The 17,617-nt window shown below is 47.4% G+C and overlaps 1 protein-coding gene across 1 annotated transcript; it reads right to left on the reverse strand.

Annotated features, from left to right (window-relative positions):
- Positions 1–1,764: 1,764 nt before the first annotated feature.
- LOC130379019 (uncharacterized) lies at positions 1,765–5,507 on the reverse strand. Its single transcript, XM_056585596.1, has 6 exons — positions 5,390–5,507; positions 4,702–4,965; positions 3,366–3,544; positions 2,981–3,153; positions 2,542–2,759; positions 1,765–1,865 (listed from the first exon to the last, which is right to left on the reverse strand). The coding sequence occupies exons 2-6, from the start codon at positions 4,874–4,876 to the stop codon at positions 1,765–1,767; spliced, it is 846 nt and encodes a 281-aa protein (XP_056441571.1). The 5' UTR covers positions 4,877–4,965; positions 5,390–5,507.
- Between the last annotated feature and the right edge of the window lie 12,110 nt (positions 5,508–17,617).

Here is a 17,617-nt window from a genome sequence, read left to right on the forward strand (position 1 = left end):
CGCTAAATGGTCCCCTGCCAGTGTTTTTCTATTCTGATGTTTGTGGATGAATCTTTCAGCTACAGCTTTGTTACATTTCCTTGCGATGGTTTGCTGGTTTAATACAGCAATACATCAAATGATGTAAGATGATGTGTCCGTTGCGTGGCTGTCATGTGAGAGCCGTATACGCATTTTAAAAACACCTGTAATCAGCGTGACTATGACTTTCCGAGCGGATCATGGGGGGGCTCTCAATCATTTATTTTTTCAGGATTTTCTACCCGCATCCTCCAGTTTATCGCAAACATCTGGAGATAAGTCGGTTAATTAAATACTCAAGTGAAATACAGGTGTACCTCCAAATTGCACTTATTGTACAGTACTTCGGTAAGGGCATTTACAATCCATCACTTAAAGTTTTGATAGAGTATTCTGATGTCAGCCGGATTTAAAATGTATTTGTATAATCTTCACAAATCTTGCAGCAATGCAATGTTAATATATCATCATGGGAAATGAGTATTCTGATTCAGCGCATTTACTATTTATTTGTATAATCTTCACAACTCACAGCAATGAAATGTTAATTTATCATCATGGGAAATAGCATATAAACAAGCTTCATAAAATTAATTTCTAAGCAGTAGGCCTACTACATATTTCTCAACGTAAACATCATGACCATAAGCTATCCCAAAGTTTTCACACCTTTCACACAGTAGGGCAGCATTAGTCATACATAATTAACAACACATCAAAGAAACTTTATTGAGGGATAGCAGTGAAAAAAACATCTGCGTCTTGGGTAAAGTTGGGCTATGCTTAATGTGAGGAGCAGGGCCCGATTGGAAGGAAGCCCTTCAGGACGAAGTTGACCTGGAGAAGGCAGCTGCAGGCAGATGAAGATGGGGGGGGCTCTACTTCTTATTACCACAACAGGAACAGAACGCAGCCAAGCCAATGAATTCAGCCAAGTCACTGAGAAGTCTGTCTGTAACATTTGGAAGATACAGTTCAACCATGTAGGACTTTTTTAATTCCCCATTGTACTTTACAGAGATAGAGCACTTTGTTGCAGTCAGACATTTGTTTTTGTTTACCTTTAACATAGTGAGGTGGAACACAATAGTTTGACCTGGCCTTGGTGGAAAAGCCCACTCACCACGTCAAGGTGCAGGTCATGAGTGGGAAAAAAAGGTGTGGTGTGTGTGTGTGTGGGGGCACTCCAAAACGTCCCTCCTGTGTTTGTTGGTGTGTTGTGGGGGCACGCAAGCGTCTTCCCTGTGTGTGTGGGTGTGGGGGGCACTTCAAGTGTCCTCCCGTGTGTGTGTGGGGCAACTCCAAGCGTCCTTCCTGTGTGTGTGTGGGGGTGGGGGCACTCCAAGCGTCCTTCCCCTGTGTGGTGTGGGGCACTCCAAGCGTCCTTCCCTGTGTGTGTTGGGGGCACTCCAAGCGTCTCCCTGTGTGTGTGTGGGCCTTTCCAAGCGTCTCCTGTGTGTGTTGTGTGTGTGTGTGTGTGGGGGCACTCCAAGCGTCCTTCCCTGTGTGTGTGTGGGGCACTCCAAGCGTCCTTCCCTGTGTGTGTGGGGGGCACTCCAATCGTCCTTCCACGGGGTTGGGCACCAAATTAGGCCACGCCAAAGGTACTCCCACAGGAGGTTATTCCTTCCTCCATGGCCTCCTTAAAGCGATTGTACTCCAGATACACCGGTAGCCTTGAGTACCAGGGAACAGGTATTGGCCGTGGGGGAAAAGGGCCCGGTCCTCGTCCTCATGAGGAATTCAGAGAGCCGGGGTCCGATGGGAAAACCCACAGCAGGAATCCTTTGGAGGGCCCGTGGCAACGCCAGAAACCGCCCCCAGGGTGAGACTCGTATCTCCATCTGTTAGTACATAAGAGATAACTTGTAAGAACGACCGCATGTGAACATTAACAGGAATTTTACACTGCCTGACATGTGCCAATCTTTCGTCGTCCTTAGTTAAGATAAGATATACTTTATTAATCTCAGCAGAGAAATGTAGGTTATGTTTTATGTTGGTTTATGTTGCATTTCTCAGATCACAATAGAAATGTTCAAAAGTCCTTGTTTAACCCTAAGTGTGCACTAATAAATCAATGTGTCATTCTTTCGAAAAAAATATAAAATGTGTTATGCTGGTACTGTCACAATCGGTTCACTATAATTCCCTATGCAGTGCTGTATTTACAGGTATGCCTAGGTTCACAAATCAAATAGTAAATATTTTTCATGTGTGCATTTGTTCATTCATGCAGAGCTGTAAACAGTCTTGTATTTTTCCTTTGTGTATTGTGACCCATTATTGTTTGTGAAGACTTAACTTCTACAGGATGCCCCTTTTATATCCATTCATGATAATATCACCTGTTACCAGTTACTAATGTTGAAACAGTTGAACATTGTTGTTTTTTGAGCATTCTACAGCTTTCCTCTTTGGTGGTCCCCTGTTTTGAATTGTGCATCAAATTCAGAATAAGCATATATTAACAAAGAACAATTAGATAGATAAGGGTTGTAGATAGAAACACTTCCTTACCCTCCACCTCGATCAGCCAGTCCCTCCAATATATAAGGGTCCTGGCCTCCTTCCTCCTCCGATTGGAGCCCGGCTCAGACAGGTAGGACGTCATGAATGTGGACTCCAACCGGGAGGCCAGCAGCGGCTCAGGTGTGTCCATGAAGACCCCCTTGAGCTCCTCATGGTGGATCCTCAAAAGAGCTAGAATCCCGAAGGTCTCCAACCCTTCTTTGAATCTGTAAAATCAATGAGATAATAGATCATAGAAAATATAATGTCTGTTGCTCTGAAGCCTGTTCTAGCCTACTCCATTGTACATAATGTGAAGATAAAAATCAATTAGACAAGGAATCCTTTCAATTAATATAAATTTAGATTATTTTGGAACACATGATAACTTTTCACTCCAACACAAAGGTCTCAGTCCATTAAATAGTCAATTCCCAGCTCCACTTACTGATTGAGAGCAGTCAAAATACGGCCCTCTGTGAGGAAGTTGAGGGCTGCCCCCAGCAGCTCATCCCTATGCGGGAGGCTCCGCACAAAGGAGAAGGAGCCCATGAGGGAGAGCTCGTCTGTGGCCTCCTCCATAGCCTCCCTGGCACCTTCCACATGTGTGGCATCTGCAATCTAATATCATACATTAGGAACAATAATCATTATTTGGGATTTCTAAGCACTTTCATGGCACAAATCAGTAAAGAATGCATTGACATATGTGTATGACATAAATCATACATTGAAATTCAACATCAGTACACTATAGAGCACACCACACAGTATCTTGACACAAAAACACTTCTCCAAAAAGTGGTTTCAATTAACATTAACCATTTACTTGCCTTTTGGAGCTTGGTCCTCAAATTGTAATCTGTCACCTCTTCCAAAGTGGCAGGAAGAGGGGACAGCTTACAAACCTGTCTGTAGAGGCGCTGTGATAGGAATCTCGGAGAGACCTGCCCCTGCACCAGGCAGAGGGCAATCATCTTCCCCACCAGCCTGTACTGTCCTTTCTGCAATGCTGTGATAAGGGGAAAAGCACAAGGTTATTAAAGTTTGTTGCTCATTTTAAATGCATGTTAAAAACTCTAAATTGCAACGCCCAATACCATAAATTAAATTCAAAGCTTACCCCCCCCCCAAAAAAAAAAAAAACTCTCCGGTTCTACACGATTCACGTGAATGACCAAATAGACCAAGAAACGGCGATTGTCGCAGGAAAGCGACAAGTTTGCAGCTTTGTATATTGAAGTGAATATTTCACGGAGAGGCGGCGCCCTAGCGCCCTCTATTGACCCACCGCCACTGGTTGATATATCCATCATTTGTTCACTGTATTAGCCTACCAAATCACAGGCCTCTTCAACGGTTTAAATCAGACATCCTTTTTTTCTCACTTCCATTGAAGGACGGTGAATAGTAATTATTAATGGGAGATTGAAACATAATTATCAATAATTAATTCAAAATGTCACTGAATCCGGGGAAGGGGAACATCTTCGTGGAGCTGTGGTTCCCTCTGGTGGTCAGTAACGGGACCTCAGCTCATCCTTTGAATTCTACGTTATACATAACAGCATATCAAATATAATTCACCAACATGTCGGACTGCTTCTATTCTATCCAGACAAAACCAGACTTCTCCACACTGCATATCTGATTTTATTTGAATTTCTACAGGATAAATAAATAAATACATACAAATGAAATAAATATAACAATGACGTCAGAGAATAATTCAGTTAACATTATCTCTCTCAAACTATTTTTCTTCTGAACATTTTTCGGGTAAAAACCTTCACTCATACAGACATTAATATAAATAAATACATAAAGTTGATAAGATAAACAATTAACCGTTCATGTGCCCTTTTAACATATAACAGCAAGAACCATGTTCGATTAGATTTGAATAACAGATGTCTGGGAACCATTTAGTTTCTTCACATGGTTGTTTGGGTGGAGACTCCTCTGTGAAGTTGTTGGTGACGCTTGAGATTACCAGATTGACTAAATGTTTTCCCACACTGTTTACAGTGGTATGGTTTCTCTCCTGTATGGATGCGCTGGTGTCTCTCCAGATGACCAGATTGACTAAATGTTTTCCCACACTGTTGACAGTGGTATGGTGAACCTTCAGACTATGAGAGCGACTAAAGGTTTTACTGCACTTCTCACATCTGTGTTGTCCGGCTCCTTCTGCTGGAATCTGGCTCGTGCTTTGGACGGTTCCCGGGGAGGCTCCGATTGGTTCTTGATAGGAGGCTGCGACGTATGGGAGGAGACTAGGCTCCACCTTGATTTCTCCACTCCTCAGCAGTCGGCCGTACAGGTCGCCATGGCTCCTCTTCATGTGTTTGTGGAGGAAGATCTGAGACGTGTAGGAGTACGGACACTCGGGACAGGGGAAAGCCTGTGCTGGTGTCAGCTGGGATCTCCCTCCTAGGAGAAAGAGAGAGTCATATGCATTTTATTTTGAGATTGCTGCTGATGGCTGGTTTAAGCAGCCTCATCTGGCCAGAGTCAGGTGCTTTAGGCTTTGGGGCTTGATAAGGCTGCACCAATCAGCCTAATCAAGCATACCTGAATTTGTATAATTGGATTGTTTTTTTGAAACCTCCATGGTACTGTATATTTTGCATTTAGACATTTTTCCAAGTAAGAATATTTTTCTATTATGTTGTCATCTTTTGTTTATTATATTTAAATGTATGGTAAAACTTTACTATTTCCTGTATAATTTCTTAACTGCCTTGTTAATGTAGATGTTTATTGTCCAAGCTCTTTTGAATTAAAATGAGAGATGTGGTCATGAAGTGCCGCATAGAAACCAAACCCTGACAGAAAGACAGACTTGAAGGCAGACCTTTAGTAGAGCTCTTGTTGTTCCACAGTCGATCAAATCCGATTCCCAGATGTCTGGCGTATTCGTCCCCATACCAGACCAAGAGCTCTGCTCCTGAAGTCACGAGGCCACAGGAGCGATACAGGAATTCCCTCCTTTGTGCTGAAACGCTATTAGGTTCTGTTCCTCTTCATTACGAGCACAATTGACGTACCTAACACACAGAAGGGTACGTCAACACACCTTTACAGTCTATCTTCTGCATATGTCATAGCAACACAGAAAATATTGTGGATCTAATCAGATAACAGACATGGAGAAATATAAATGTTATCAATCAAGTAATGTAAGTAAGAAAATTGTGAACATTATTCATGCAGTAGATGGTATAAAAGTGAATAGGGTCCTACCTCATCCAGTTAGAAAGTGTCTCTCTCTTTGCATCAATGTAATCATTGTGTCTGCTCTTGTAGATCTGGAGAAATGTGTTAATCAGACTCTATGCCATCCAATAAACACAAAAGCACACATACAAGACTAGATCAAAATAAATGAATACAAACACACTGACCTCCCAGGAGTATCCACTCTCCAGGGCTCCCTCTTCATCGGTCCTGTGTCCTTCGTAGGGTCCAAAGTGTGTTCCAATGGGAAGGCCACCGTCTCCACAGTAAAACACCCCTAGACCGGCCCCAGGGATCCCAGAATCTCTGATCTACCCCACATGAGACAGAGACGGAGAGAGGACTCTCACTCTACGACTGAGAGTCGTAGAGTGAGAGGAATACATAGAGGAAGGGAGGGAGGGGTGGAGGAGGGAGGAGAGATAGAATACAAGAGGTAGAGGAGAGCGAGATGGAGACACATGGAGAAGAGAGATGTAGAGAGAATGAGGCAGGGAGAGACAAAGAGAGGTGAGAGGAATGGAGAGAGGAAGAGAGGTGGTGAGATGGAGGGGGGGAGAGGAAGATAAGATATGATAAGAAATTAATGGAGATGTGTAGTTGGGAAACAAGTGAGAAAGAGAGATTTAGACAGGAAGAGGGAGGGAGGAAAGGAAAGAGGGGGTTGGGACAGGGGGGGGGAGTTCAGAGAGGGAGTCACAAAGAGAGGCAGATAGAGGGAAATGGGGGGAGAGAGGGAGAGATAGACGGAAAGCACGATTCAGGAAGAAGAACCATTGGGGGAGAGATATATCCATCTGCTTTGGCAATATAACTGTTCACATTACTGTTTTTATATACATTAGCTGGGAAATGTATTGAACAATGAATGTTATACCGTCTCATTGGACGGGGAGAACTTTGTTGTGTTAAAGTACGACATATACCTCAAACCCAGCGGGCAGCGTCTTCTTGGCTCTGTCTTTCTCTCTGACAGCAACGGGGCGATCAGCCATGAAGACGATAGGACCGTGGACCGCGCACTCTTCGAGGAAGAAAGTCCTACACTCATCACAGACTGGAGAGAGTTCATTTATTTATAACGTCCAAGAGAGCTTCAGCTACAAATCTATATTAAATAGACAGAAACAGGAAGATTAAAAATTGGTTTGTGAATGAAAAAGAGGTGGGAAAAAAGAGGTGGGGAGAGAGAGAGACAGAGACAGAGACAGAGACAGAGACAGAGAAAGAGACAGAGACAGACAGAGACAGAGACAGAGACAGAGAGAGAGAGACAGAGAGACAGAGACAGAGACAGAAGTAGTCGTCATCCTTAGGTACTTCCGGTTCTTGGTAGTTAACTGAGAACATTTCTCAGGTTCGTCTCTCTTGAATAAACACTTGAGCCCTTCATATGTTCATGGATAACTGATTCACACACACACACACACACACACACACACACACACACACACACACACACACACACACACACACACACACACACACACACACACACACACACACACACACACACACACACACACAGTTACAGACTATACGTGCACAAAAAGGTGTTATTGCAGTGAAGCAGTGGTGGGATCAGAGCTAACCCAATGAGACCTCCTCCTGGACTGCAGAGCCCCTCTCTACTCCTCCTCCGGGGGGGTCGATCTCTGGATGAGAAGGAGTGGGCCCTCCAGAGACCTCCTGGTCACTCCAGCCCCGCCCTGAGAGACTCTGACAGACAGAACGACTAGTTAGGAGTACTCACTGTTTTATTAATGTGGGTAGGTACTAGGGCTGTACGGTATGGACTAAAATGTATATCACGGTATGATTTGAGGAATAGACGGTAACGGTATTATATCACGGTATGTTAATTTTATCTTCTAATTTCGATATAAATGCCTCTGAAGGGGGAAAAATACTGGAAAGGCATCAAAACCACATCAAAAAAATTAAATTATTTTCTGAAGTTACTTCCATCTCTGAAAAACACTAATGTTTAATAGTATGGATTTGTTTCTCCACTTGCTTGCGGACCTTGCCGTATAGTTTTGGCATCTCAATTTGGCTGAAGTGTGTGTGGGCAGGAAACGCGTACCTGGGATCGAGTGTTTTGACCATCTCTTTAAAGCCCTTTCTATCGACATTTTCAAAGGGAACCATGTCCTTAGACAGGTAAACAGTGACAACGTTTGTCAGCTCGTTCCACCACTGGCATTCAAAATGCCTGCGGAAGCAATGTCTGATTGCAGCGACGGCTTCACGCTTCCAGCGTCTGTCTCGTACGTTGTGGAATGAGAGCTTGTGAAGGGACTATTGTGCGAGCACGCAGGAGGGCTTGCTGCGCGCCTGCGTGCTTGCGCAATAGCATACGGCCTGAGAAGGCAGTATCGCTGTCAATCTGTCCCTGGGAAAAGTAACGTGGTGCCGAATTGAAAAAGGAACTATGTTTCGTTACCTTATTTTCAGTAGTTGCTCGTAACTTTACTTTTTACATGAAAAAGTAGTTAGGGAACTGTATTAACGCATTACTTACTTTGTTACGCGTTACACACAACATTGTCTACCGGTCACATCCGGTCTCACGCTAACGTCAAAATCCATACCGTAGCGCAAATTCACACCGGTATACGTTCAGCACCGTTTATACCGTACACCCCTAGTAGGTACCTTACCTCCTAGCAACAATACGTCTAAGGTTATACATCGTGCTGGTGTAATTAATACCCTTAATCCATGAGTCTGCTGTCACACGGACATGAAGCAGGTCTCGTACCATAGAGGACAGGACATGGTAAGGCTGCTGAAGGTGATGTGTGCTGTTTTATACCTGTACAGAAACTGCATCTGACGTACTGGGCTGTTGTAGAGACCCCTGTCTGACTGTTGGTGGCTTCCACACTCGAGCACCTGCTGACATAACTGGCTTTAGGTTAGGATGTAACCTGCTAACTATTACCAACTGACTATATGAGTTAGGATGTGACCTATTACTACAACAAACAGACCATATGTAAGGACGTACTATATTAACTATGACTAACTGACTTAAAGGTAGCTTAGAAGCTATTAACAACCAAGGCAGTATAAAACCTATTACTATTAACTTACTATAAGTTAGTATTTAACTTTCTGACTTACGATCAATTAATATTTAACCAAATAACTACTTACTGAATCTAAGTAAGGAAGTATCCTACTGACTACTAACTGACTAAAAAGGTAGTATAAGCTACTAACAACCAATGAAGTATAAAACCTAACTTGCATACTATATCTGACTAACTATAAGTAAGGATGTATGCTACAAACTCCTACTAACTGACAATAAAAGGGAAACTTCTTGTTGCCATGGCGCTGTGGGAGACGGCTGCCTCTCCAGTAGCTCTCCCGTTTTTTAACTTCTTTCTACTTATTGTGTGTTTAATATATATACTGTACTATACTAAACTATATACTATATACTATAGATACTTCTATTCTATTTATTTTTTCTAAAAATGCAACCAAGAGCCAGCTCTCTCACTTACCCAAGAGAGGAACTACTGGCTTTGCAAACAAACGGACTAACGGACAAAACAAACAACAAACAAACAAACGGACGGGCTGGGATACGACACCCAATCCCAGCGGAGCTGAGGAGGAGACCCAGGGGCTGCAAGGCTGGAGCTAAGATAAAGGCTGAGCTTGCGGATAATCGTAGGCGCTACAAACCATCTATTCCCTCCGTAATCATGGGGAATGTGAACTCGCTGCCGAACAAGATCGACGAGCGGTCCGCGCTGAACAACCAACGGATCTACCGTGACAGCAGCTTGTTCATCTTTACGGAGACATGGCTAAACCACCTTGTACCGGATGCTAACGTGGACCTGCTGGGATTCACTGCCGTGAGAGCCGACAGAGACACTAAAGCGAGCGGAAAAAGCAAAGGTGGGGGTCTCATCATGTATGTCAACAACCGCTGGTGTAACCCAGGACATATCTCCATAAAGACAGTCTCATGTTGCCGGGACCTCGAGCTGCTAGCTGTTAGCCTGCGGCCATATTATCTGCCGAGGGATTTTAGTCATGTGATCACCGTCTGTGTTTACATTCCTCCGAGAGCGGACGCAGCCACTGCCTGTGAGAAGGATACACTCCGTCACAGCAAGGCTGCAGACACAGCACCCTGAGGCATTTATGATCATCTCTGGGGACTTTAATCACGTAACTTTGGATTCTACTTTGGCAGTTTTTCACCAGGTTGTAGACTGTACTACCAGAAACAACAGGACAATTGATCTCCTCTATGCTAATGTGAGGGATGCATATAGAGCGACTCCCCTCCCCCCACTGGGGAAGTCTGATCACAACCTGGTTCACCTACAGCCACTGTACATCCCCCTGGTCCAAAGACAGCCGGTGACAACTCGCACCATCAGGAGGTGGTCCCCTGAGATGGAAAGTGCCCTGAGAGACTGTTTCGACACCACAGTATGGGATGTGTTGATTGACCCGCATGGTGAGGACATAGAGGGGATGACACACTGTCTGATGGAGTACCTCAACTTCTGCGCAGACGTGGTCTCCCCTGTCAGGACTGTCCGCTGCTACCCTAATAACAAGCCATGGGTAACGCGGGAAGTCAAGGCTGTCCTCAACAAGAAGAAGGCTGCCTTCAGGAGCAGGGACAGGGAGGCCATGAAGGCAGCACAGAAGGAGGTGAAACACTGTGTGAGGGAAGCTAAGGACAGCTATAGGAGAAAGGTGGAGCAGAAGCTGAGGGAGAACAACATGAGGGAGGTCTGGGAAGGTGTGAGGACCATCACAGGTCACAACACAAAGACCAGAGCTACAGGGGGGACAATGCAGACAACGGAGAGGGCGAACGAGCTGAATGACTTCTTCAACAGGTTCAACCAGCCCTCGTCCCCCCCACCTCCACCACCACCACCACCACCATCACCACCACCACCCTCACCACAGCCATCTCTCCTTCTTCTTCCCTCTACACACCTCCCCCCAGACACCACAACATCCCCCTCCTCCCCCCCACCTCAACACAATCCCCGCCTCACATCACCATAGACCAGGTCAGAGGACAGCTGAGGAAGCTCCAGCCCAGGAAAGCAGCAGGCCCAGACAAAGTGTGTCCGAGACTGCTGAAGACCTGCGCTGCAGAACTGGGAGAGCCGCTACAACGGATCTTCAACCTTAGCCTGCGGCTAGGGAGACTGTGGTTGCCAGCGTCCTCTTCTACACTGTGGTGTGCTGGGGAGGCAGCATAAACAAGAGGGACACCTCCAGACTGGATAAACTGATCAGGCGGGCTGGCTCTGTGGTCGGCATGAAGCTGGAACCACTGGTGACGGTGGCAGAGAGGAGGACACTGGACAAACTGCTGGACATTATTGACAATGCCAGCCACCCCTTGCACACTGTCATCAACCAGAGGAGCCTGTTCAGTGGAAGGCTGCTCCTTCCCAAAGTTAGGACCAACAGACTAAAGAACTCCTTTGTCCCTCATGCCATCACACTATACAACTCCTCACTCTGAGGGAAGTAGGAGGAAATAGAATAGAAGTAATGGAAGTAATAGAGTAATAGAGTAAAGAGGAGAGATATAACCTATTCCACTGCTTAATTTGAACTGCTAATTTATTTAATTTAATTTAACTGTCAGCCACCCCTTGCTCACCGTCATTTCATATATGATATGATATTTATCCACAATGCCGTATGTGTATGTGTGTATGTATGTGTATGTATGTGTATGTATATGTATATATGTGTATGTGTGTATATGTATGTGTGCGTGCATGTGTATTGTGGGTGCCTGGTCTCTGAGGTACAACAGTGGGATCACCAATCAGAATAGAACAGGCGGAAGCGGGGGTTGCGGTGAAATCAACTTAAGTCATTTATTTATAAAAAGGTGCAGGGGGAAAAGGGAGGGGGCAAAAGGCAACTCAAATCTTCACCGGTTTGGCGGCTGTCGTCAGGGTGCCCTTTCTGGCTCTTCCTGGGGTGAGGCCAGAGAGAGAGAGAGAAAGATAGTCCGAGGTTAGTGGGGTCTGTGGTCCCTGCCACTGACCTCTTCGCCCTAGCTCGGCTTGGGTTTCCTCTCCAAGTCGTTGGGGTTCCTCTTCAGCTAGTCGTTGGGGTTCCTCTTCAGCTGCCGGCCTGCGGTCGGGTTTCAGCACGACACAATTCACACACACCGACACAACAGCTCTTTGGTCCACTTGGACGTATCTTAATTGATTAGGTTTGGATTGTTCAAGAGGGTTGGCCACAGGCCTCTTACCACGAGACTGGCCTAACGTGTCTCTGGTCTCCACACCACACGCTCCTCCAGCCAGTCTGTCTTCAGCCTGTTCTGGTGGAGTTAAAAGGGCCCTCTGATTGCAGGGCTAACTCAGCGCACCTGTGCAGGGTAAGCTGAGTAGTACCTCCCATCCAGAACCACACCCCTTGGCTGCCTTTGCCTGCCTTTGTGGCCACCCCGTGGCCATGTGGGGCACTGCTCAGCGGCTGGGCCACCACATACCCCCACCCTCAGCTCTGAACCTCGGTGGGGAGCGACAGACCAACAGCAGTCATCCCTTCTCGACATGGCATCAGCGTTCCCATGAAGCTTCCCTGCCCTGTGTTCCACTGTAAACTTGAAGTCCTGCAGGTGTAAAAACCAACGGGTTATTCTGGCATTCTTGTCTTTGTTTTGGGCCATCCACTTCAATGGAGCGTGGTCAGTTACTATTACAAACTCGCGGCCTAGCAAGTAATAACGTAATTTTTCCATGGCCCATTTAACTGCCAGGCATTCCTTTTCTATGGTTGCATAGTTTCTCTCGTGTGACAGTAGTTTGCGGCTGACAAAGGTTACCGGGTATTCCATGCCGTCGTGTATTTGGGACAGGACCGCCCCAAGTCCTACCTCCGATGCGTCTGTCTGTAGCACAAACCTCCTGCTGAAGTCGGGTGTGTGCAACACCGTCTCGCTGCACAGGGCCTTCTTCAGACGATTGAAGGCCTGCTCGGTCTGGTCCGTCCACTTCACCTTGTTTGGTGCACTCTTGCTTGTCAGCTCATGCAGGGGGGCAGCTATGGAGGCAAAGTTTGGAATGAACTGTCGATAATATCCCATTAACCCTAGGAAGGTCCTCACCTGACGTTTCGTCTGGGGTTGGGGCCAGGTTGCTATGGCATCGACTTTCTTCTCTTGGGGTTTGACATTTCCTCGCCCCACAGTGTACCCAAGGTAGTTCGCCTCCTCCAGGGCCAGGGAACACTTTTTAGGGTTGGCCGTCAGCCCTGCTTCCCGCAAGGCCTGGATGACAGCTTCTAGGTGCCGGAGGTGGATATCCCATGACGTGCTATGGATAATGATGTCATCGATGTAAGCTGCTGCATAGTCCCGATGTGGTCGTAGCACCTTGTCCATGAGCCTCTGGAAAGTTGCCGGGGCCCCGTGAAGTCCAAATGGGAGGACCCGGTACTGGAAGGCCCCGTCTGGTGTAGAGAACGCCGTCTTCGGTTTTGCTTGTGGCGTTAGTGGCACCTGCCAATACCCCTTGGTTAAGTCTAATGTAGAGATAAACCGGGCAGGTCCTAACCTTTCGACCAGCTCATCCACACGGGGCATAGGATAAGTGTCGAATAGAGAGATCTCGTTCAGTTTCCTATAGTCATTGCAGAACCTAATGCTACCATCGGGCTTCCCAACAAGGACTATAGGACTGGACCAGGCACTGTGGGACTCTTCCACGACCCCAAGGTCAAGCATTTTCCTCACCTCCTCTCTGATGGCTTCTCGTCTGGCCTCCGGGATTCGATACGGTCGAAGTCTTACCGTCTTTCCCGGCTCGGTTTCAATGTCATGGGCGATGACTGTTGTCCTCCCTGGGGTCTCAGAGAAGACATCTTTGCTCCTGGTGAGCAGTTCTCCGAGGGCCTGTACCTGTCTGGACGACAGCTGATCGCCCATTTTCACTGGCGGTAGACTCTGGGGAGACAGGTTGGCACTGAAGACATTGGAGGGGACAGGGGGAGGTTCATGCCATGGCTTCAGTAAGTTTACGTGATAAATTTGCTTGCCTTTCCTTCGGCCAACCTGTCGTATCCTGTAGTTCACTGGTCCCATTCGTTCCATTATCTCATAAGGTCCTTGCCATTTGGCTAAAAACTTGCAGGCATTCGTGGGGACCAAGACCATCACTTTGTGTCCTGGTTCGAACTCTCTCACCTGGGCTCCTCGATTGTACACCTGTGCCTGTTGTGCCTGGGCTTGCTGCATGTGTTCACGAACCAAGGGCCACACCTGGGTCATTCGGTGGTGCATCTGCTCCACGTGCTCCACGACACTGCGCTGGGGGGATGGCTGCTGCTCCCAGGCTTCCTTGGCCACATCCAGCATGCCCCGGGGTCTCCGTCCGTACAATAGTTCGAATGGTGAAAATCCAGTGGAACCCTGGGGAACTTCACGTATGGAGAAAAGGACATGAGGCAGCAGCTGGTCCCAATTCTTACCATCCACCTCTACAACCTTGCGCAGCATGTGCTTGAGGGTTTGATTGAACCTTTCCACGAGTCCATCTGTCTGAGGGTGGTAGACAGAGGTTTTAATTTGCCTCACCTTCAGACTTTGGCACAGTCTTTTCATCACCCCAGACATAAAGCAGGATCCCTGGTCTGTAAGGATTTCCTCAGGCAATCCCACTCTACTGAAGAGCAGGAACATTTCCCGGGCGACCGCCCTTCCTGTTGCCGAGCGTAGGGGAATGGCCTCTGGATACCGTGTGGCGTAATCCAGAATGACTAAGATATAGCGGTGGCCGCTGCTAGACTTCGGGAGGGGTCCGACAATGTCCATGCCAATCCTACTAAAGGGGGTTTCAATGATTGGAAGGGGTATTAAGGGATTTCGATACGCTACCTTAGGGGAGTTGATTTGACACTCTCCACAGTGTCGACAGTACTCCTCCACGGCTCTCTTGACCCCCGGCCAGTAGAAGCGGCGGAGGACACGGTCATATGTCTTTTCTCTCCCTAAATGCGCCCCTAGTAGGTGGGAGTGTGCTAGGTACAACACTTTGGTGACATATTCCCTGGGGACAAGCAACTGTTCACAGATTTCAGAGTCTTTTCTTGTTACTCGGTACAGCAGCTTATTTTTAACCATGAAATGGGGAAAAGACACTTGACTCACCCCATCCTGGTTTTGGCCCTCAATCACTCGGACATCCCTCCAGGCTTGGGTCAGGTTGGGATCCTGCAGCTGGGCTGAGCCGAATCGTCCAGGCCTGAGAGTTTCATCCACCTCGACTTGGGGGAACTCTGAGAATACCTCATCCGACTGTATCTCTTCCAGAGGCTCCTGCTCCTCAGCTGCACGTCCAGGATCCGTTTCTGTACTTTGCCTATGGAGCGGCCTATTCACTTCGTCATCGCTGGATTCCGCAGGGCTGCCATCGGGTGACACGGCGGCACAAGCCTGGTGGGTGGCGGAGGCCTTCGTCCCAACCGGGCGTCTTCGGATTCGCCTATTCCGGTTCCTCAATTTCTCCGGCCAGTAGTGGGAGAAGAGCGGGCTGTCTCGGCCGAAAAGCACTGGCACCGGCAGTTGCTCTACAACCCCGACCCGCAGAGTGAATGGTCCGTGGGGAGTAATCACCTGGACCTCCGAGGTGGGATACTTCCGGGTGTCTCCATGGATGCAGGAGACGGAGATCTCTTCTCCCCAGGTGTCACTAGCAAACTGCGGTCTGATTAGTGAAACCATGCTTCCGGAGTCAAGGAGTGCTTCTGTGTCCCTCCCGCCTATCTTAACCGGACACTTTGGGGCTGGGGCCCCCTGGTGGGCCCAACAGGTAGTTAGGGTCTGGCTGAAGAAGCCCTTACCACCCGTAGATGCGGCCGTAGGCATCGGTTCATCCCGGTCCGGACACTCTCTGGCTAGGTGTCCCTCCTGGCCACAGGAGTAGCAACGTGGGCGAGGAGGAGTCATTGGTTCTCGCCTCTCCGTCTGTCTGGTCCAGCCAGTCGGTGTCCGGGCTGTTGGCGTGTTCACAGCTTTGCCACTGGTCACTTTCCCTCTGTTGGCTTTAAAGTTAGTATGCATGACACTTTCTGATCGCATCATGCTACCCATCACCCTGTGGTTCTCCAGCAAGGCTATTAATCTGTCCACACTTGGAGCCCCCTGCTGGGCGACATACCTCTTGGCGTCGTTTGGCAGTCCCCGGAGGCACCGGTCAATCACAACGCGGTCCACTATTGGTGGCCCTGCAGCTTCCTCCAGCCAGCTCTTGGTATGACGGACCAGTGTCGTTACCTGGGCCCGGACTGGAACCGCAGGGTCATAGCTCCATTCATGCACACGCTGGGCCCGTGCAGGAAGGCTAAGTCCATACTGAGCCAGGATGGCAACCTTGACCGCATCATAGTTCATGGCATCTGCAACGGAAAGGTCCCGACAGGCTTTCTGAGCTTCCCCAGTCAAGAAGGGCATTAGGTTGTTCGCCCATTCTGCTCTTGGCCAGTTCTCCCTTGTTGCAGTCCTTTCGAACAAGGCAATATATGTCTCTACGTCATCATCCGGCGTCTGTTTGGTCAGCACATCTCGTGGTCGTCGCTCTTGTCTTCCGCTTACCCGGCACAACTCAGCTACAGCTGACTGCAGCGTGGCTTGGGTTTCCAAGATGGCTCTCATGGTTTCTTCCATGTTCAAAAATATATATAGTTTTTTTTATTTTATTTTATTTATTTATTTTTTATTCCGATCGGTTCACCCACTGATAGCGAGGACTCAGACTGCCCGCATTCTCCACCATATGTGGGTGCCTGGTCTCTGAGGTACAACAGTGGGATCACCAATCAGAATAGAACAGGCGGAAGCGGGGGGTTGCGGTGAAATCAACTTAAGTCATTTATTTATAAAAAGGTGCAGGGGGAAAAGGGAGGGGGCAAAAGGCAACTCAAATCTTCACCGGTTTGGCGGCTGTCGTCAGGGTGCCCTTTCTGGCTCTTCCTGGGGTGAGGCCAGAGAGAGAGAGAGAAAGATAGTCCGAGGTTAGTGGGGTCTGTGGTCCCTGCCACTGACCTCTTCGCCCTAGCTCGGCTTGGGTTTCCTCTCCAAGTCGTTGGGGTTCCTCTTCAGCTAGTCGTTGGGGTTCCTCTTCAGCTGCCGGCCTGCGGTCGGGTTTCAGCACGACACAATTCACACACACCGACACAACAGCTCTTTGGTCCACTTGGACGTATCTTAATTGATTAGGTTTGGATTGTTCAAGAGGGTTGGCCACAGGCCTCTTACCACGAGACTGGCCTAACGTGTCTCTGGTCCCCACACCACACGCTCCTCCAGCCAGTCTGTCTTCAGCCTGTTCTGGTGGAGTTAAAAGGGCCCTCTGATTGCAGGGCTAACTCAGCGCACCTGTGCAGGGTAAGCTGAGTAGTACCTCCCATCCAGAACCACACCCCTTGGCTGCCTTTGCCTGCCTTTGTGGCCACCCCGTGGCCATGTGGGGCACTGCTCAGCGGCTGGGCCACCACAGTATATGTATATATATATATGTTTATTTATGTTTACATTTATTTATTTATATTTATTTATTTATATTAATCCTCTATACAGTTCTCTACATTTATCTTTTATTTTACTTGAATCCTGTTTTACTTCTATTATTATCTACCGGTACTTTCTATATTAGCTAAGAGTTTATTGTTTACTGTTTACTGTTTTTTGTTTACTTTTTATAGTTAGTTAGTTAAGAGTTTATTGTTTATCTTATATTATATTATATTATAATTATTGTTTACTGTTTACTTTTTATTTTACTTTTTATAGTTATCTAAGAGTGTATTGTTTATCTTA

The sequence above is a fragment of the Gadus chalcogrammus genome, unplaced genomic scaffold (genome assembly GCF_026213295.1).
Source record: "Gadus chalcogrammus isolate NIFS_2021 unplaced genomic scaffold, NIFS_Gcha_1.0 GACHA163, whole genome shotgun sequence".
Taxonomy (NCBI): domain Eukaryota; kingdom Metazoa; phylum Chordata; class Actinopteri; order Gadiformes; family Gadidae; genus Gadus; species Gadus chalcogrammus.